This window comes from Tupaia chinensis, unplaced genomic scaffold (genome assembly GCF_000334495.1).
Source record: "Tupaia chinensis unplaced genomic scaffold, TupChi_1.0 Scaffold144262_1, whole genome shotgun sequence".
Lineage (NCBI taxonomy): Eukaryota > Metazoa > Chordata > Mammalia > Scandentia > Tupaiidae > Tupaia > Tupaia belangeri.
The window spans coordinates 1,102,572-1,117,895 of NW_006204120.1; the positions used below are offsets into that span (position 1 = coordinate 1,102,572).

Here is a 15,324-nt window from a genome sequence, read left to right on the forward strand (position 1 = left end):
ATTTCTGGACCTTTGTCCATTCATTTCTCCACTTAACATATATATGTATTTGTTATGGATTGAATTCCCCTCTCCCCCCCAATAAAATTCATGCATTAAATTCATAGCCTGTAGTAATACAGAATGTGACTTTATTTGAAAATAGAATTATTTGCAGATATGATTAAGTAAGTTGAGCTGACACTGGGATAGGGTGAGCTCCCAGTCCCTTATGAACTGTTTTCTTATATAAAGCTGAAATCTGTACACACACAGGGAGAACACGAGGTGAAAATTAAGGTTAAGCATAAGGTGTCTGCCAGTCAGGAAGGCCAAAGGCTGCCAGCAACCACCAGAGGAAGAGTCCTCCTCACAGCCCTCTGAAGAAACCAGTCTTGCTCGTCAGCCTACATCTTGGACTTATAGTCTTCTGAACTGTGAAACTTCCTCTGTTGTTTAAACCAACTAACAATAACAAATCAATAACAGAGGGACTAGCAGTTGATGTAATGGCTATGATGCTGGACTCCCATGTAGTCGACCATGGTTTGAGTCCCAGACCTGGTGGCTTAAACTCACGCTGGGTGCATGTGCATGTGTGCCCAAGATCCTGAGAGGAGAATGGAGAAGGGATTGCAGTGTGGCCATGCCCCCTGGGGAGTGATTTCTTGCTTTCTGTCTCTCTGTCTCTCTCTGTTTTTCTGGCAAGTGCATGCATCCTATAGCAAAAACTTCTCAAAACAAAACAAAAAAAAAATAAAACAAATCAATAATAGATAGCTATATTAAAATGCATTTCCTACTGACAATGATATTGTGCCAATGTATGAGAAGTTCCAATAACCAAAGCTCTTCATCAGAAGGGCTGGGGCTCAGGTGGTGACTTGGATTACTGCTCCTCTGTGACCAGACACATGGGTCTGTGGTGCTCCTGTGCTGAAACCTTAGCAACCAACCTGCCCACTGAGCAGCTCAACCTCTCATCCCCTGATTTCTAGATTTGAATCTTCAACAGCCTTACAGGTTTCATCTACTTTTAAAGCAACTGGGTGATCATTTCTGGAAGAAAAGAGGGCTCATTGCTTGAAGTGAGATGTTGTAGCTTGCAGGCTAGGTCTGGTGTCATGGTCTTTGGAGAAAATGACAGACTTTGATCCTGGCAAAGGCACCAATGCACATTCAATGTTGGGGCATATGGACAACCCCAGGAGCCTCACACAGCAGCTGTTACATCGATTTCCAAGTACGGGGACCTGAGCAATGACTATAATGACATTTTCCTGGCTGGCTCTGACCTCTGAATCTCACTGATTAGTCTAACACACACTGTGAACATCAACCCATTAGGACTGAAAGCCAAGACCCCCAAAATTGCTTTAAAATAGCAGGAGATGTTTAAAACATAATTTCTCTTGACTCAGTCATTAACTTGCTTACGTCCCAATCCATGTCTCTGTTTTGTAGTCCTCCCTTTCAATTATTTTTTCCCTGTTTGGCTCATGGTTCTGTAGAAGTACCTCTAATCTCTAAGACACTTTCATAGGCAATTTATGATTGCTGGTATTAGAGAGCAATCTATATGGATGTATGTGACTTAAAAAATCCTATCATTAATATATTTTAACTTCCCATTATCCTATTTGTATTTCCTTTATTTAAACAAAAATTATAAACAATATTTTTTAAATATTGTCATTCAAATCACCATCTGAGATCCAGCCCTCCTGATTGAGGGCTTCAGTTGTTGGAACTTCTCATACATTTGCACAATATCCTTGCCAGTAGAAAATGCATTTTAATATAGCTATCTGTTATTGATTTGTTGGTGTTTATCGATTTAAAAAACAGAGGAAGTCTCACAGTTCAGAAGGCTGTAAGTCCATGTAGGCTGAAGAGCAGGACTTTTCCCTTCACAGGGCTATGAGGAGGACTCTTCCCCAGCTTCTGGTGGTTGCAGGTAGCCTTTGGCCTTCTGGCCAGTAGACACATTGCCTTGCTCTTTATCTTAAAAACACACTATTTTTACAAATTAAAAAACCAATATTTTTTAAAAGAAAATATTGGTTTTATTTGTATATTCAAAGAGGTAATTGGAGCCAGATCCCACATGGTCAACTGCACAGTTTGACTGCCGATCAACCACTGGATACACGCCTGCCCTAAATCCTGGCAGAATGGAGAAATGGAAGAGAAGGAATTGTGGTATGACTGTATTCCCACTGGGGGGGGTGCTTTCTCCCTTTCCATCTGTCTGTTTCTCTGTCTCTCTCTGGTGAATGTGCATGCTCTCTGGCCAGTTTAAAAAAAAAAAAGTACTGATGTGTATTGATGATAATTTATGCCCTATTAGTCTAAGATAACTCAAAGGCCCAAATACCATAACAATACCATGTATCCATTAAAGTGTTCAGATACTCATCCAGCTTGAATCTTTGATTCTATTCCTCTCTTGTCAACAACCATGACTTTCCCCCTTCAGCCTCTTATGTCTCATGATCCATGCTTCTTTCCCTTAACCCCAAAGATGACAGCTTCTGTTTCATTCTTAATAATTGTCAGAAACATACATTTTTAAATCAGCACACCGAAAGTCTAGCACTCTTCAACAAAAGCACAACCATTGCCCTGCTTTTAAAGCTACCTATCCCCCCCAAACCCCCAAACTCCGGTACTTCATCCATTGCATAAACACACATTTCTTAAATATATGGTGTGTTCATGGAACCTGATTAGATCCTAAGTATAATACAGAAGAAGTGGAAACAATACAGTTTTTTACACTGACCTTGAAAACAAACAAAACAAAGCACACGAGCTTAAATTTCTAAGACTAAAAAAAACCACCTGTGTCATGATTGGCAAGGATTTGTTAATCCTTTGCCATGAAGCTGTATGTCATATACAACCTTTCAATCTCTTAAATGCTCTTTTTGATTTCCTACCTCCAGGGTGTACTTCTTCAGCTTGGCTGTTTTCCAGTTCTACCCTTCCACAAACAGTCATTAGCACTTTTCTTTCTCTCAAACTTAGCTCTTTGGTTGTCATTTCTTCTTCTTTATGCTTTTCTGGCAAATGTCTGCTACTTCATTTGCATTTAATACACATATCCTTTTTCTTAAAAACAAAACAAAACAAAAAAAATCTGTGCCCAAGTACCTGCTGCATGCCTTGCATGGTTTGCTGAAGGAACTGTAGCTGCTGGTCTTTGGTGAGGTTTTCTTCTGTTCGAAAGAGCTGTTCTTTCTCTTGTTTTAGTAGCTCCACCTCGTTCCTGTAGGCATCCAGCTGCCAGCGGAGACTGTCATTCTCCTCTTTAAGAGCATAGGCCTGAGCAGCCAGGGCTGGAGGGAAAACCAGAAAGAATTCAAGGGAGTTACCTTCTTGCTTAGATGGAGGAGTCCTTGGGTGGGAAAGCGAGTCATTCACCTAAATTCTTACTGTTTGTACCAGTTCAGAAATAAAACCCAGATGCCTTACCCTAAACTGGTCTCTTTATTTTGCAACTAGGATGTGTCATTCTTTCAGAAAAGGTATCTATTCTATTTGCTCTGTTTTATGTATGAATGTTTCTTGTGTGCACAGCATTAACTCCTTCCAAATTCTTATCTCTTGACTCCCCGAGCCCTGGATACCCTTACAAAAATCAGAAATGTTTTTGCCAGGTGATGATGACATTCGGAATTCCAGTCAACATTTGTATTTACCCCATCATTGTCCCCTCCCTTTCTGCAAAGCTCTGTGGACTGCCTCTTCATTTCAAATAATCAGCAGGTCCACAGGTTGAGACATGCAGCAGCATCCCAGGGGACAGAGGAATTTGTATGCATACCATTCCTTCCTGCTCTACTGCTGGGACAAATTGCACAAATTGTTTTCTCTAACTCCTATCAGAATGGTAACCTAGCTCCATCTGTTTCACCAATAGATTAAAACTCTTTTCGCCTACAAGGCTGAGTAGTTACTCTAATACTCCTCCCTGAAACCTAAAATTCTCTGTGTGTAGATTGAGACTTCATTCACATCACCATCTTAACCAAGACAGTTCACTCAGGGTTTTACACATCTCACAGAAGCTTGAGAGGCAGTTGAGACCAAATAAAAGAGAATGGATGGTACAAAACAGAGATTAAGGGTGGGGCATCCCTTTTCCTAGTTTATATTGTATTCTTAGTGGTCACTCCAAAAACAGTAATAACATTAACAGCCACCTGCTAAATACTCACAAGCTACTGGACCTAGGGCTTCCTATGAACTCATTTAATTACCTCATTATGCCTTGAGGCAGGTGCTGTTCGTATCCCTACCTTTACAGATGAGAAAAATGAGGCACAGAGAAGTTAGACAACTTGTTCAGTCCCACAGCACAGTAGAAATGATTTTCAAATGCAAGCCACCAGAATTTTTACTCTCGAGCACTGTGTATCAGTCAGTTGTATGTTTTGTTTTTACCAGACTGCCCTAAACCAGTCCTACACCCTCTCCCTCCACTATTCCAGTGATGTCTCAAATATTCTTCCCCCCTCACAAGAGGAGGAGAAAAGTGAAAAAAAAAATGAGAAATATATTACCACAACATTTTCCCAATAGGTAAGGGTGTGATGGGAGGCCTATTGCATACCAGGCTCTCAATACAGGTTCCTTCCCATGCTCTGACCTCCAAATGCCCGATTCAGAGGTCCATGTGAGGTCAGCCTCCTGAACCTTCTACCTGCACAGTATAGCAAACTGATGACAAGGCTTTCCTGAGGTGTTCTTAGATCTCAATGAATTCTCTCCTCAGATATCAAATATCAAATGATGTTAATCATTTTCTTATAGCTAGTGTTTTATGGTATCCCATTTGAGAAAATAGTGATCTATGTATAATACACACTGCAATGCCAAAGAGAACGTGACATGCAATTAACCAAAAACTTCCTGACTCAAATGGCTAGGGATCAATTAGTTAACAAGCATCCACTGCATACTCATCTGTGCCCAGGTATATATTGGTATTCTGGATCACAAAAGTGGAGACCAAACAGATCTCTTCTCTCAAGGAACTTAAAATGTAATAGAGTCTGACACATTTAAAAGGAAACTCATGCATCCAAAGGAAGAAAGAACAGTTTGATGCTTGGCATATAGTAGTTACTCAATAAATGTAGGTTGGATGAACAAATAAATGGGTGACTTAGAATCAAGTCACATGACAAAGGAATATATTCTGTAAGAGTTCAGAGAAGAGAAATAAAAATACAGACTAGAAGAATCAAAGAGGGAGAGGAAAATCTCAAGAATCAGAAGGCTATCTCAGTCAGAAGTAAGAAAGTCTAGAGCTGAGAACTGAGATAGGATATTTGGGGCAGAAAGAAAAAGATGCTTGATTGGGACCAGCAGTTGGCGTAATAGCTATGTTGCTGGACTCCCATGTAGTCGACCACAGTTTGAGTCCCAGACCAAGTGGCTTAAACTCATGGGGGCATGTGTGTGCGTGTGTGCGTGCCCAAGATCCCCAGAGGAGAATGGAGAGAAGGGATTGTGCCATGGCCATCCCCCGTGAGGGGTGGTTTCTTGCTTTCTGTCTCTCTGTCTCTCTCTTTCTGGTGAGCACACATGCCCTATAGCAAAAACCTCTCTGAAAAAAAAGATAAAGATGCTTGATCAAAAAGGTAAGTGTCTTCCTGGAAGTAGTGAGAGAAAGGTAAGTCACATCAGGAGATGAGAGAGAATGGGAAGGTTAGGCTCAATGGGGCAGTCGATTGAGAACCACTGAAGGTGCCTGGGGTTGTGGAAGGATATGATGACATTGGTGATTTAGGAAGATTAGTTTGGCAATGGTGCGTGGAATGAAAATAGAGGCTGAGGAGAATGAATAGAGGGAATTTTATTTGGTGTATATGTGTGTGCAAAACCAAGGAGCAGCCAATTTTACAGTTTTCAGGGACTTACTCATAAAATCAGAAATGACCCAGGGTATACCCAGGAGCATGAACTAGTGCAACTCAACTTCAAATCTTGTCTATACTCTGAGATCCCAGGAACTGACAAGTCAGTTTACCAGTCCATATGGAAACAGTTATGAGGCATCATCTGACAGAGGGATGTTGTAATAGGGCGGAATCACAGAAAATGCAAATGATGGAAAAAGTGTTGGCACTACACAAGCACATTACTGCATTTAGTAGCATTCAAAGACACTTAAGTCATTTCCTTAGGAAGCTCTATTTGGCCCTTTTTCAATTCAGAGTGGCATTTTTATTATCATAACTGATAGCAGGTGTTTGTGAAGAAATCGATTAGTATGCAGGGATGGAAATTACATTTTCCAAATGAATTGCATAGTCTGCAAGATATGCTGAATTCTGTGTAGCAAAATGCAAGTGGCTATAAAGCATGTGCCAGCAACATTATTTAAATAAATTATCCAAACGTAAATACATATAGGAAATCCATTATTTTAGGGGCTCTCTTATAAGCCTATGAAATGATACTGCTGAGAGTTCTTATTCATGGCAAAGCCAAGTGACCACTATGCCTGCCAAGCAGGATACAATGCTGTTGCATTCCTGGAATAAAAATGTGATATCATTATAAATAAACACATTTTATAAAGTCATAACAACTATAATCCTCCCCACCATCCCCCCAAAATCAATACCATAGCTAATCTCATCAATGTTTTTATAATTGGAGCATATAACTGATTTACATTCTTGATTAAATGATTTCAAGCTTAATATTTACACAAAATTTTTGGCTACTCCTGTGGCAGCAAAGTGGTTATCTTCTAAAGGGTGAGAAATTGTATATTGACTCCAGTTAACTTCAGGCCACCTGTTGGCTGCATCTCTGACTTTAGTCTGCTGACGAGGCTTCCTGGAGAGGCTACATTTCTTGGACCGAGATGCTAAGAAAAACAAAAGTCCTACTAATTTCTGACTTAATATAATTGCTCAGTATATTAACAGTTCAGCAACTTGAAAGATCAACTCTTTTATTGCCATCAAGCTTGCTCAATAAAATTTCTGCCTTAGACACTACGCAACAGATCTACTACCCAAATAAACATAAAGATGAAAAAAATAAATTCAATGTGCATCTTTGGGTCAGAATTCCCAAGGAGTGCACTGTGTTTCAATAAATGGGATACGTAACTAAAAGACACCCCACGTGGATTATGAATTTTTCAACTGAAAACATTATACAATAAGACACCTTAAATGGAAACTGTACTGAACATAAAATTAAATCTTCTTCTGGTGATTTTTCAAGGCACTGCTGAATCTGGATTATCATTAATGAATTCATCAATCAACAATGTATTGGGAAACAATGGCTAGGAGCTGTACCATACGCAAGAAGAATCAGGCCAGTGCAGTCAGCCATTTAACTTGCTCAGCACTTTAGAAAAATCCTGGATACTGGCATTTTCTGATCGTATCAAAAATGAAATAACAACACTGAAAGTGTCTTACTTAACAAGATGCAGTTACATTTCAAAAATTAGCACTAGATTAGTAAAATGACGGAAGTGACAGTACTGTATGAAAATTGATCCAGAGATTAAATTGCACTGCTGAAGAAAAGGTCTAAAGGTATTACAGCATCTCATTGTATCTGTAACTAGATTCCACAAAAGCCATTATTCTTTATATTAATTATGGTCAAAGTGACCTCCTCCTCTGCCTCCTGTATTACTTACTGTGTTTCCATGGGAACGGATAATGGCATGCTTAACTCCTTTAAGTAAATAATCTGGTGAAAGCCTTGAAATCTCTCTCTTACCAGCCTGAGCCAGCTTCAGAAAAATAATTAGCAATATATAAAAAAATGTTAGTTATTTTGGGTTATGTCCCAGTAAGCTGACAGTATGTTAATACCCTTTTCATGCTCAGGCGAGATGTAACTAAATAATAAAACACTTTAACATATTGTTTCTAACAATATCTGGATTTCTCCAGAACTGTTGGTCTTTGTGTCTTTGTAGAACTGTATTTAGCATTCTCCCTCCACTTTGCTAGATATCCTTCTGGAATGTTGGGAGGACACCACTGAACTGTATTATTTCTTACCCACTGACAAAGAAAGAAATGTCATGAGCACCTTCTTACGGTGTGAGGGGAGGTCTGAACAAAGGTACAGTCACTACTCAGTTCTCCTTCCCATTTTCTCCAAATAACAGCAGCAGAAATAGTAACAGTGGTAGTAACGGCTAATGCCTTTGACGTGCCAGGCACCACGCTAAGCATATTATCTGCACGATTTCCTTTCACTCTCACAATAACACAATACAGTAAATATGATTATTTCTATTGGAATAGATGGAACTGAGTTGCAGGGACACAGAGGCTGCTCAGCTGCTAGGACGTGCAGGGTGTGGCTCAAGAACTATACTTATGTGTCAATGTACGTCACGCTATTGGTGTGGCCGGGGTCCACGTAAGTGCTGCAGCCAAGACAGGAGGAAACCAAGGACCCTACGGTAAAGGCCAGTTTGTTCCTAACGGTGCTAAAACATTCCACAGCTGGCTCCAGGGAGCATTCTGCTGGACAGAGCTCTGCTGCAAAGACAGAAAGGATCATTCTATTTTAAAATAAACGTATTTTCTGCAGGAGAAATTTTGGGATGATTCATGTTAAACCTATCCTTCTGGAATTCTTGAGACCTGATTCAAACCACTTAGGGATCCCTCTTTCTGCCCTTGTCTCTCTTCTGAAATGGCTGCACTGATGCTCACTAATCCTGGAGCTTATGAGCTAGGGTTGATCATAAGGCTTCACGAAGAGAGTGTGTCCAGAGACTCCTGTTGATCTCAGGACTCCCGAGGAACCAATATTGATATAAAGCATTTATCCCCTCCATCTGAACTCATCAGGTTTGTCTTTGTAACTATGCCCTCAGGAGAATCTCCTCTTCCTATTACTCTGAACTCCTGCAGAGCTTGGTCCCATGGGTCTACTCTGAATTGGCTCAGGAGGCCAGAGACAGGACTAGTCCCTCCCCAAGATAAACAAATGAAGGCTCTGGGTTCTCCAGCTGTTGTCACCCATGATATCTCCCAGGGGCCAGGCTCAGAGCTAGAAAGCATTGTGGGGTGTCTGCTGAACGGCCAATGTCCTGTTAGACAGCCTCTGAAGATACCAACAAAGTACAATTGATCTGTTTTTCAGTAATACCTGCATCACCACTGAAGCAGCAATCTTCCTCAAATTGCTCACCGAAATTCCTTCTGCTACATTTTTGCAGGATTATTATTATTACGATTTCACATTGACATAACATTTTATATTTGTGGTGTGTATTACAGGCTGCACATTAGTTATTATTAGGGAAAGCTAAACAGAAGCACAATGCAGTGTCTATTTCCATCTTTGTGTGAGGCCAGTGGAATAAGGGTAATTTGGAGAGTGCAGGTAAACTAGATCCTGTTATTATAATGGTTTAAATGTGAGTTCTGAAGGCACAACCAACAGCAGGTGACTCAAAAAAAAAGTCTCCGTCCTTCCCTCCACGAGGCTCTTCTTAATGAAGCAGCCTGTGTTAGCGGCAGGACTTGTGAGGTGCCGCTGGGCTTCCGACTATTGAGAATGCACATCACGACTTACCACTTTCCCACTTACATTATTATCCTCTGATACCTTCCCCAACCCCTCATTTTCCTCAGAGGAAAATATACAAGGAAAAGAGGCATGCTCACTGCTTCCAAGAGCTGCATCAGTTTGTGATTTAATACATTGCTGTGAATGGTGCTTTGTCAGCTGAGGGGTGCCTTTCGAGTCTTGGAAAGGTGGAAGAAGTGAATGCTGCAAACTCTAGCTGAGCAACCGCTCTGTGCTCTCCTACCACCAGCAGCCTACAGCTCCTGTACCACTGACCTCAGGGCCTCTTGGAGGGAGCACTACAGAGAAGGGATCGGGTGGAAGCCTACCAAAACAGTGTGGGGCTCCCCCACATTGCCTGTTTTGTGTGTCTGAGAGGAAGGGAGAGAAGGCTTCTGGCTAGGAAAGGAGAGCTAGGGAAGGTACTCCCTTGAGGAAGTGGGGTTGGTCTGGGCTCTCACGCTGGGAAGTTGAATAGAAGCAGGGCTGGGATGCTGCACGGTGGCAACCGCTCTAACCAAGGACACAGCAGTCTCCACGGAAGGCACCAGTACCACCAGGGCAAGAGCCATGGAGCGGGGAAGGGGAGGCTGGCTTCATACAGAGCCCCAGAACCAGACAGGAGGCATTTCAGGAAGGAAGGGGCATTTATTTTTCCTACTCTCCCTTTTTTTATGATTAAACCCCACCCTTGCCCTTTTCTGTCTCTATTTTGCTGCCCCAGATGTGGGACTACCTTTATGTCTATTCTCTGATGGCTTTAAAATTCTTTTCAGGGTAGGCAGACCCAGCTAGACCAAGCTAGATTACAAAATGACATGAGTGTTCAGGAAAGTGACTCCTCTCTGCCTCACGAACAGTGCACCTCCTTTGGCACAGTGATCCTCCACCGGCTTCTGACTGGTGTGGCTTCACTCTAATGAGGCGTTGGTCTTGTCCAAAATGAGAAGTTTTAAGCGGCAGTCCTTCCCGCACGAAAATGACTCCTGTCATTTTCTCATCAGCTTGCAATGTAAAAATAGACACTAGCTCTCCTCCCAACTTAGATATCCTTCCCTTTTAACAAATGGCTGCTTCTGACTTTCTTCAATAAAACTTCCCCTAAAAAGTGCTATTTTCTTCTCCTGCTATACCCCTACAGACACTTTCTCTCTTGAACTGGCGTTTCTACCACACAAAATGCATCCACACTATGAAATGGGAAATGAAGGCCAGCCTGTACCTGAAGTGTGCTCTCTATCCAGGGTACTGCTTTTTTGCAAGGAACAGCAACAGTTTTCACAAAGCATTTATTTTATCACACCAAATCCTTGTGATGACAAAATGAGTTAAATAGAAAATTCATTTCAGCCTTCAGTTACTTGCCGTATACATGAACCCTAACTCCACAGAATACTGAGGAAACACTGAGTAAATAAAGAGCAAAGACTTGGCCTTTATGCCTGGGCAGTGACCATACGTGGGCTGCCTGAGAAAGCTCCTCCTCTTCACTTTCCCCATTGCCAACATTGGAACTGATTTATGAACACGAACTCGCGTCTTGTATTAGGACAAAAAGAATCCCCATCGTCTCTAAATGCATAACTCAGGATGATGCTGGTACGAACAGCTAGCAAGGTACCCGTACCACCTTGGCGTCTCTTAAGTGAGAGATCTTGGACCCATCCCAGATCCTCCAAATCTGAGATTTTGGAAAAGGTCCTAGAGATGTACATTTCAAAAAATTTCTGGGGGGCTTTTGCATGCATGCCAATGTTTTAGAGCCATTTCTCTAGACTTTAGGGACCAAATGCACATTTCCTAATGTTTTCCTCCATCGTGCATTTTTTTTCCATTTTTTTTTCTTGCATGTGCTTCCTTTTAGCCTTTTCCAACAGCTTCTTTTCGTGTGTGAACCTTTTCCACCCTACATTGCCGTCTAGTCTTCTCTGCCGTCTGCCGTGTCTTCTCCCGTTCCATTAATCTATCTGCTCCTCTCTGAATGCCACTTCCTGCCGCTCCTGTGGTGATACTGTGACTCAATGCTTCCATAAATCCTCCAGGCGTGTCTCCAAAACACATTGTTCTGATCTACTAGATGCCATGTGTTACTTTTCTTTGCAGCCATATTTCTGAAGAAAGTTTCTATTATAGCAGGTTTGTGGCTTGCACTCGGGAGAGGCCAGGCTGAAGCTCTGGAATGCGTCACTCTCAGCCTGGGTTCCTGGGACCAGTCTCTTTGCTATAGGAGAGGAGGCCCCCTGTGTACACAATCTTACTGGGGCCAGTGGCTGCATTCTCTGTAGTGTCTCTCTGGCAAATGCTCAGGCGTACCTCTTTTGATACTAATGGATGAGCTAATAGTCTTTAGCCATTCTCCTTGAGTCAGAGAAGGCTGAACTCTGTTCTTGGCTCAAATCACTTTTTTTTTTTTTTAAGAGGTTTTTGCTATAGGGCGTATGCGCTCGCAAGAAAGACTGAGAGAGACAGGGAGACAGAAAGCAAGAAATCACCCCCCAGGGGTATGGCCATGCCACAATTCCTTCTCCTCCATTCTCCTCTCGGGATCTTGGGCACGCATGCACACGTGCCTGGCGTGAGTTTAAGCCTCCGGGTCCAGGACTCAAATCACGGTCAACTACGTGGGAGTCCAGCGACTTAGCCATTACCCTAACTGCTGGTCCCTACATCACATTTTTCAATATAGGGCAAACAGCCCTACCCAAGCAGCCTTGTTTTCCTGTTAACCAGAGGATTCTCCAAATGTACCACCTGGTACAAGCTTGAAGGGAATTCTCTCCTGGGTCTCACATGCTTTACTTAAGCTGCTTCCTGCTCACTCCCCCTCCCCCTTTCTTTGGCCCTTTATTATTGCTTATGTCAGTCACTTTCCCTGCACATTTTTATGTTTCACCCCATTTTTTAATATTTATTTCTTGTGAGAGAGAGAGAGGAAAGAGAGAGAACCCCAACAGGGTCCCAATGCTCCAATCCTCCCCCAGCTCCAGCCAGTCCCACATCATGGGCGTACGTATTCTCAACATATTGGGAAGGCTTTGGATATGAACCTGGAACCCACCAATACGCCAATGTCAGCCTCCTTTTACTCCATTTTTATTTTCTTCTCATTCTCATGTTTTATTACCTCACCTTAACCTATTTTGCTCCTCCTTTCCTGTCCCTTATTGACAGCCATCAATCTTCATTTGCCAGTGGTTTTCACTCTTTTGTTCATTGGAATCATACAGGGAGTGTTATAATACCATATATGCCTAGGCATTACCTTGCACAAATTGGTATTTGTTAAAGTAGTTGTTGAAATTCCCCAGGTGATTCTCATGTGAAGCTAGGGCTGTGAACCATTCCTTTATACCTTCTGTTCTTGCTCACCAGTATGAATTCTCCCTATTGTCACAGCTCGTGGTATTTGCAAAATGTCACAGAATACCTTAATTGGTTATTTCTCACAATCTAATCAAGAAAATCCTCTTAGGATGAGCCTTATGCCACTGCTGAGAAAGCTGAGGCTTGGAGAAGGGACACCATTTGCCAAGCTATGCAGGAAACAAAAGTTTGAGGGGCTTCTGAGCTCATTTGGCTAAAAGTTATTTCTTTATTCTCTGACTCTAATTCCTCCCTTCTAAGGACACAACTTCTCACTCTTTCTCAACCATTCTAATGCTTTGACCACTCATGCGACCCTCTCTTCAAAAGCAAACAGCAGGATGAGTGTGGCAGTCCTCATTCAGGTCCAGGAAGTGAGAAGGAAATGTGGAAGACAGAAAAAGACTTGTTTCCAGAACTCGTGATAGTTCATCTGTTCAGATGGCTCCAGTTCACATTCTTCAACCAAATGCATCTTCTCAATACTTCTTTGTATCTTCAGAGTTTGAGTGTTACAAAAATCCAGCTTTGACAAACTCAGCATTAGTCTTCTCTTGAGTTTTTGTGCAAGGAAAGTGTACATATTTTATAAACTGTCTGGATGGCTAAATTACAGCAATTTTTTCCCTGGGAGAGAGTAGTTCAGACATTAAAACCTTCTATATATTGAGCATGATAACCTTTCTCACATCTCACAAAAAAACAGTTTTTGCTTTGCTCATTAAAATGATTTGTTTTGAGTTTCTGATGAGTATAATTTTTCGGGTAGTTATGTTTTATTATTACTAGCAACTCCCTCAAAAGCCTCTGCAAGTGCTGAAGCACCAGTTAAGCACTATTAATCAAACACTAAATGCTTTTAAACAGCTCTACCCCTTTTTCTAATTGAGAAATAGAGCTGTTTGGGCAAGTTTATGAGGTGACCTTGATTAAATTAAAGAGGTCAGGGATGGAGCAGACTTCAAACCCATATTCAATGATTTTTTAAAAATGATTCCTTCCAATTAAGGAGGAATTAGCATGAAATATTTTGTTTCTGAAAGGTTAAAAGAATTCCTCTGAGGAAGCAGCTCTCTTGTTACTAGCTTTTTTCCTGAACATGAGAAAGAAGGCGCTATGGATAGCTTTATGTAGAGTGCTTTGGTAATATGGCACTGATGACACAGCATCAATTATAATATGCCTTAAGAGCCTACATGTCACATAGGAGGAGCAAAAAGTCCAATTTAATTTTTTATTTCAAAAGCTCAAGGATCTAACAAGTTTTAATTACAAAAAAAAAAATCAAGATATACTTCTCATCTACAAAAATTTCAACCTAGCTCTAGGGAAAAAAAATTTCAAACATTACCCTATTTCATTTTTGTAGTTCTTCTTAGCTTCCTTCTTCATTGTCTCATAATCCCCCATGTTTTAATAACCTGGAAGAACATCTCATTCTTTCTCCCTAAAGAGTAGCACACACAGTCTCTGATATATACTGACAGAAGCAGGAGTCAACAGAGGAGAGGGGAGACCAGACACAAGTAGTAGGGTAGGGACCATCAGGTGTTTCTGAGGAGCAGTCATCCTGGTGGGAGGGGACACATACTGCCCTGCATCCCACATTTCCACTCCTGCCAATCTCGCAGGTTCAGTAGTTACAGATTATATACAGGAAAAAAGCAAATGGGTGTTAGAGAAAGAGAAAAGACCTGTAAGTCAGATACGAGTTATGAGACATGGACTGAGTAACTAAATCTTCATGAGACCTCAGGTTCCTTACTTGAAAAACGTGGTCAATATTACAAGGATGTAATAGGTAAAGAAGGTCTCTTGCCCCCTTTTGGTTTAAAATTTTAAAAAATTATATCCCCTAACAGATTAAAAATTAGATTTCCCTGTTTTTTCTTTAAAATTTTAAAATTTTGCCATTGAGTGCATGTGCTCATGAAGGAGAGACAGAGAGACAGACAGAGAGAGAGAGAGGGAGTGAGTGCGAGTGAGTGAGAGCCAAGTACATTCCTCATTGAAGGGATTGTAATGGGGATGGCCATGCTACAATATTTTCTCCATTCTTTTCTTGGGATTTGGGGCACATATGCACACATCAACAGTATGTTTTTTAAGCTATCAGGTCTAGGACTTGAATCTCACTATTGGCCATGTGAGACCCAGCCTCGCCAACCCACCAGGCCATTGGCTAGTCTAGTTTTTCCCAGTTTTAATTTCCTATCTAATCATTTAGCTAATTCTTGTCTACCTGCTGTGTACAGTGTAATGGACTGGGCAATTAGAAGGGCAAAGATCCAAAGTTGGTCTCTAAAGAACACATAAGGTGAAAGGTCCTTCCATTTCAGCATGTTTTTACCTTCATTTGCTTAAGACAGACATGTAATAAAAACTTTTGTAGACTAAGAT

At 41.4% G+C, this 15,324-nt stretch overlaps 1 protein-coding gene across 8 annotated transcripts in view; it reads right to left on the bottom strand.

The window, feature by feature from the left end:
• ENOX1 (ecto-NOX disulfide-thiol exchanger 1) overlaps positions 1-15,324 on the bottom strand; it is a 548,245-nt gene that overhangs the window by 95,069 nt on the left and 437,852 nt on the right. For all 8 annotated transcript variants that reach the window (XM_027767432.1, XM_027767431.1, XM_027767428.1 and 5 more), the window contains one exon: positions 3,136-3,320. In XM_027767432.1, coding sequence (XP_027623233.1) covers positions 3,136-3,320 — 185 coding nt within the window. The remainder of the gene's footprint in view (positions 1-3,135; positions 3,321-15,324) is intronic.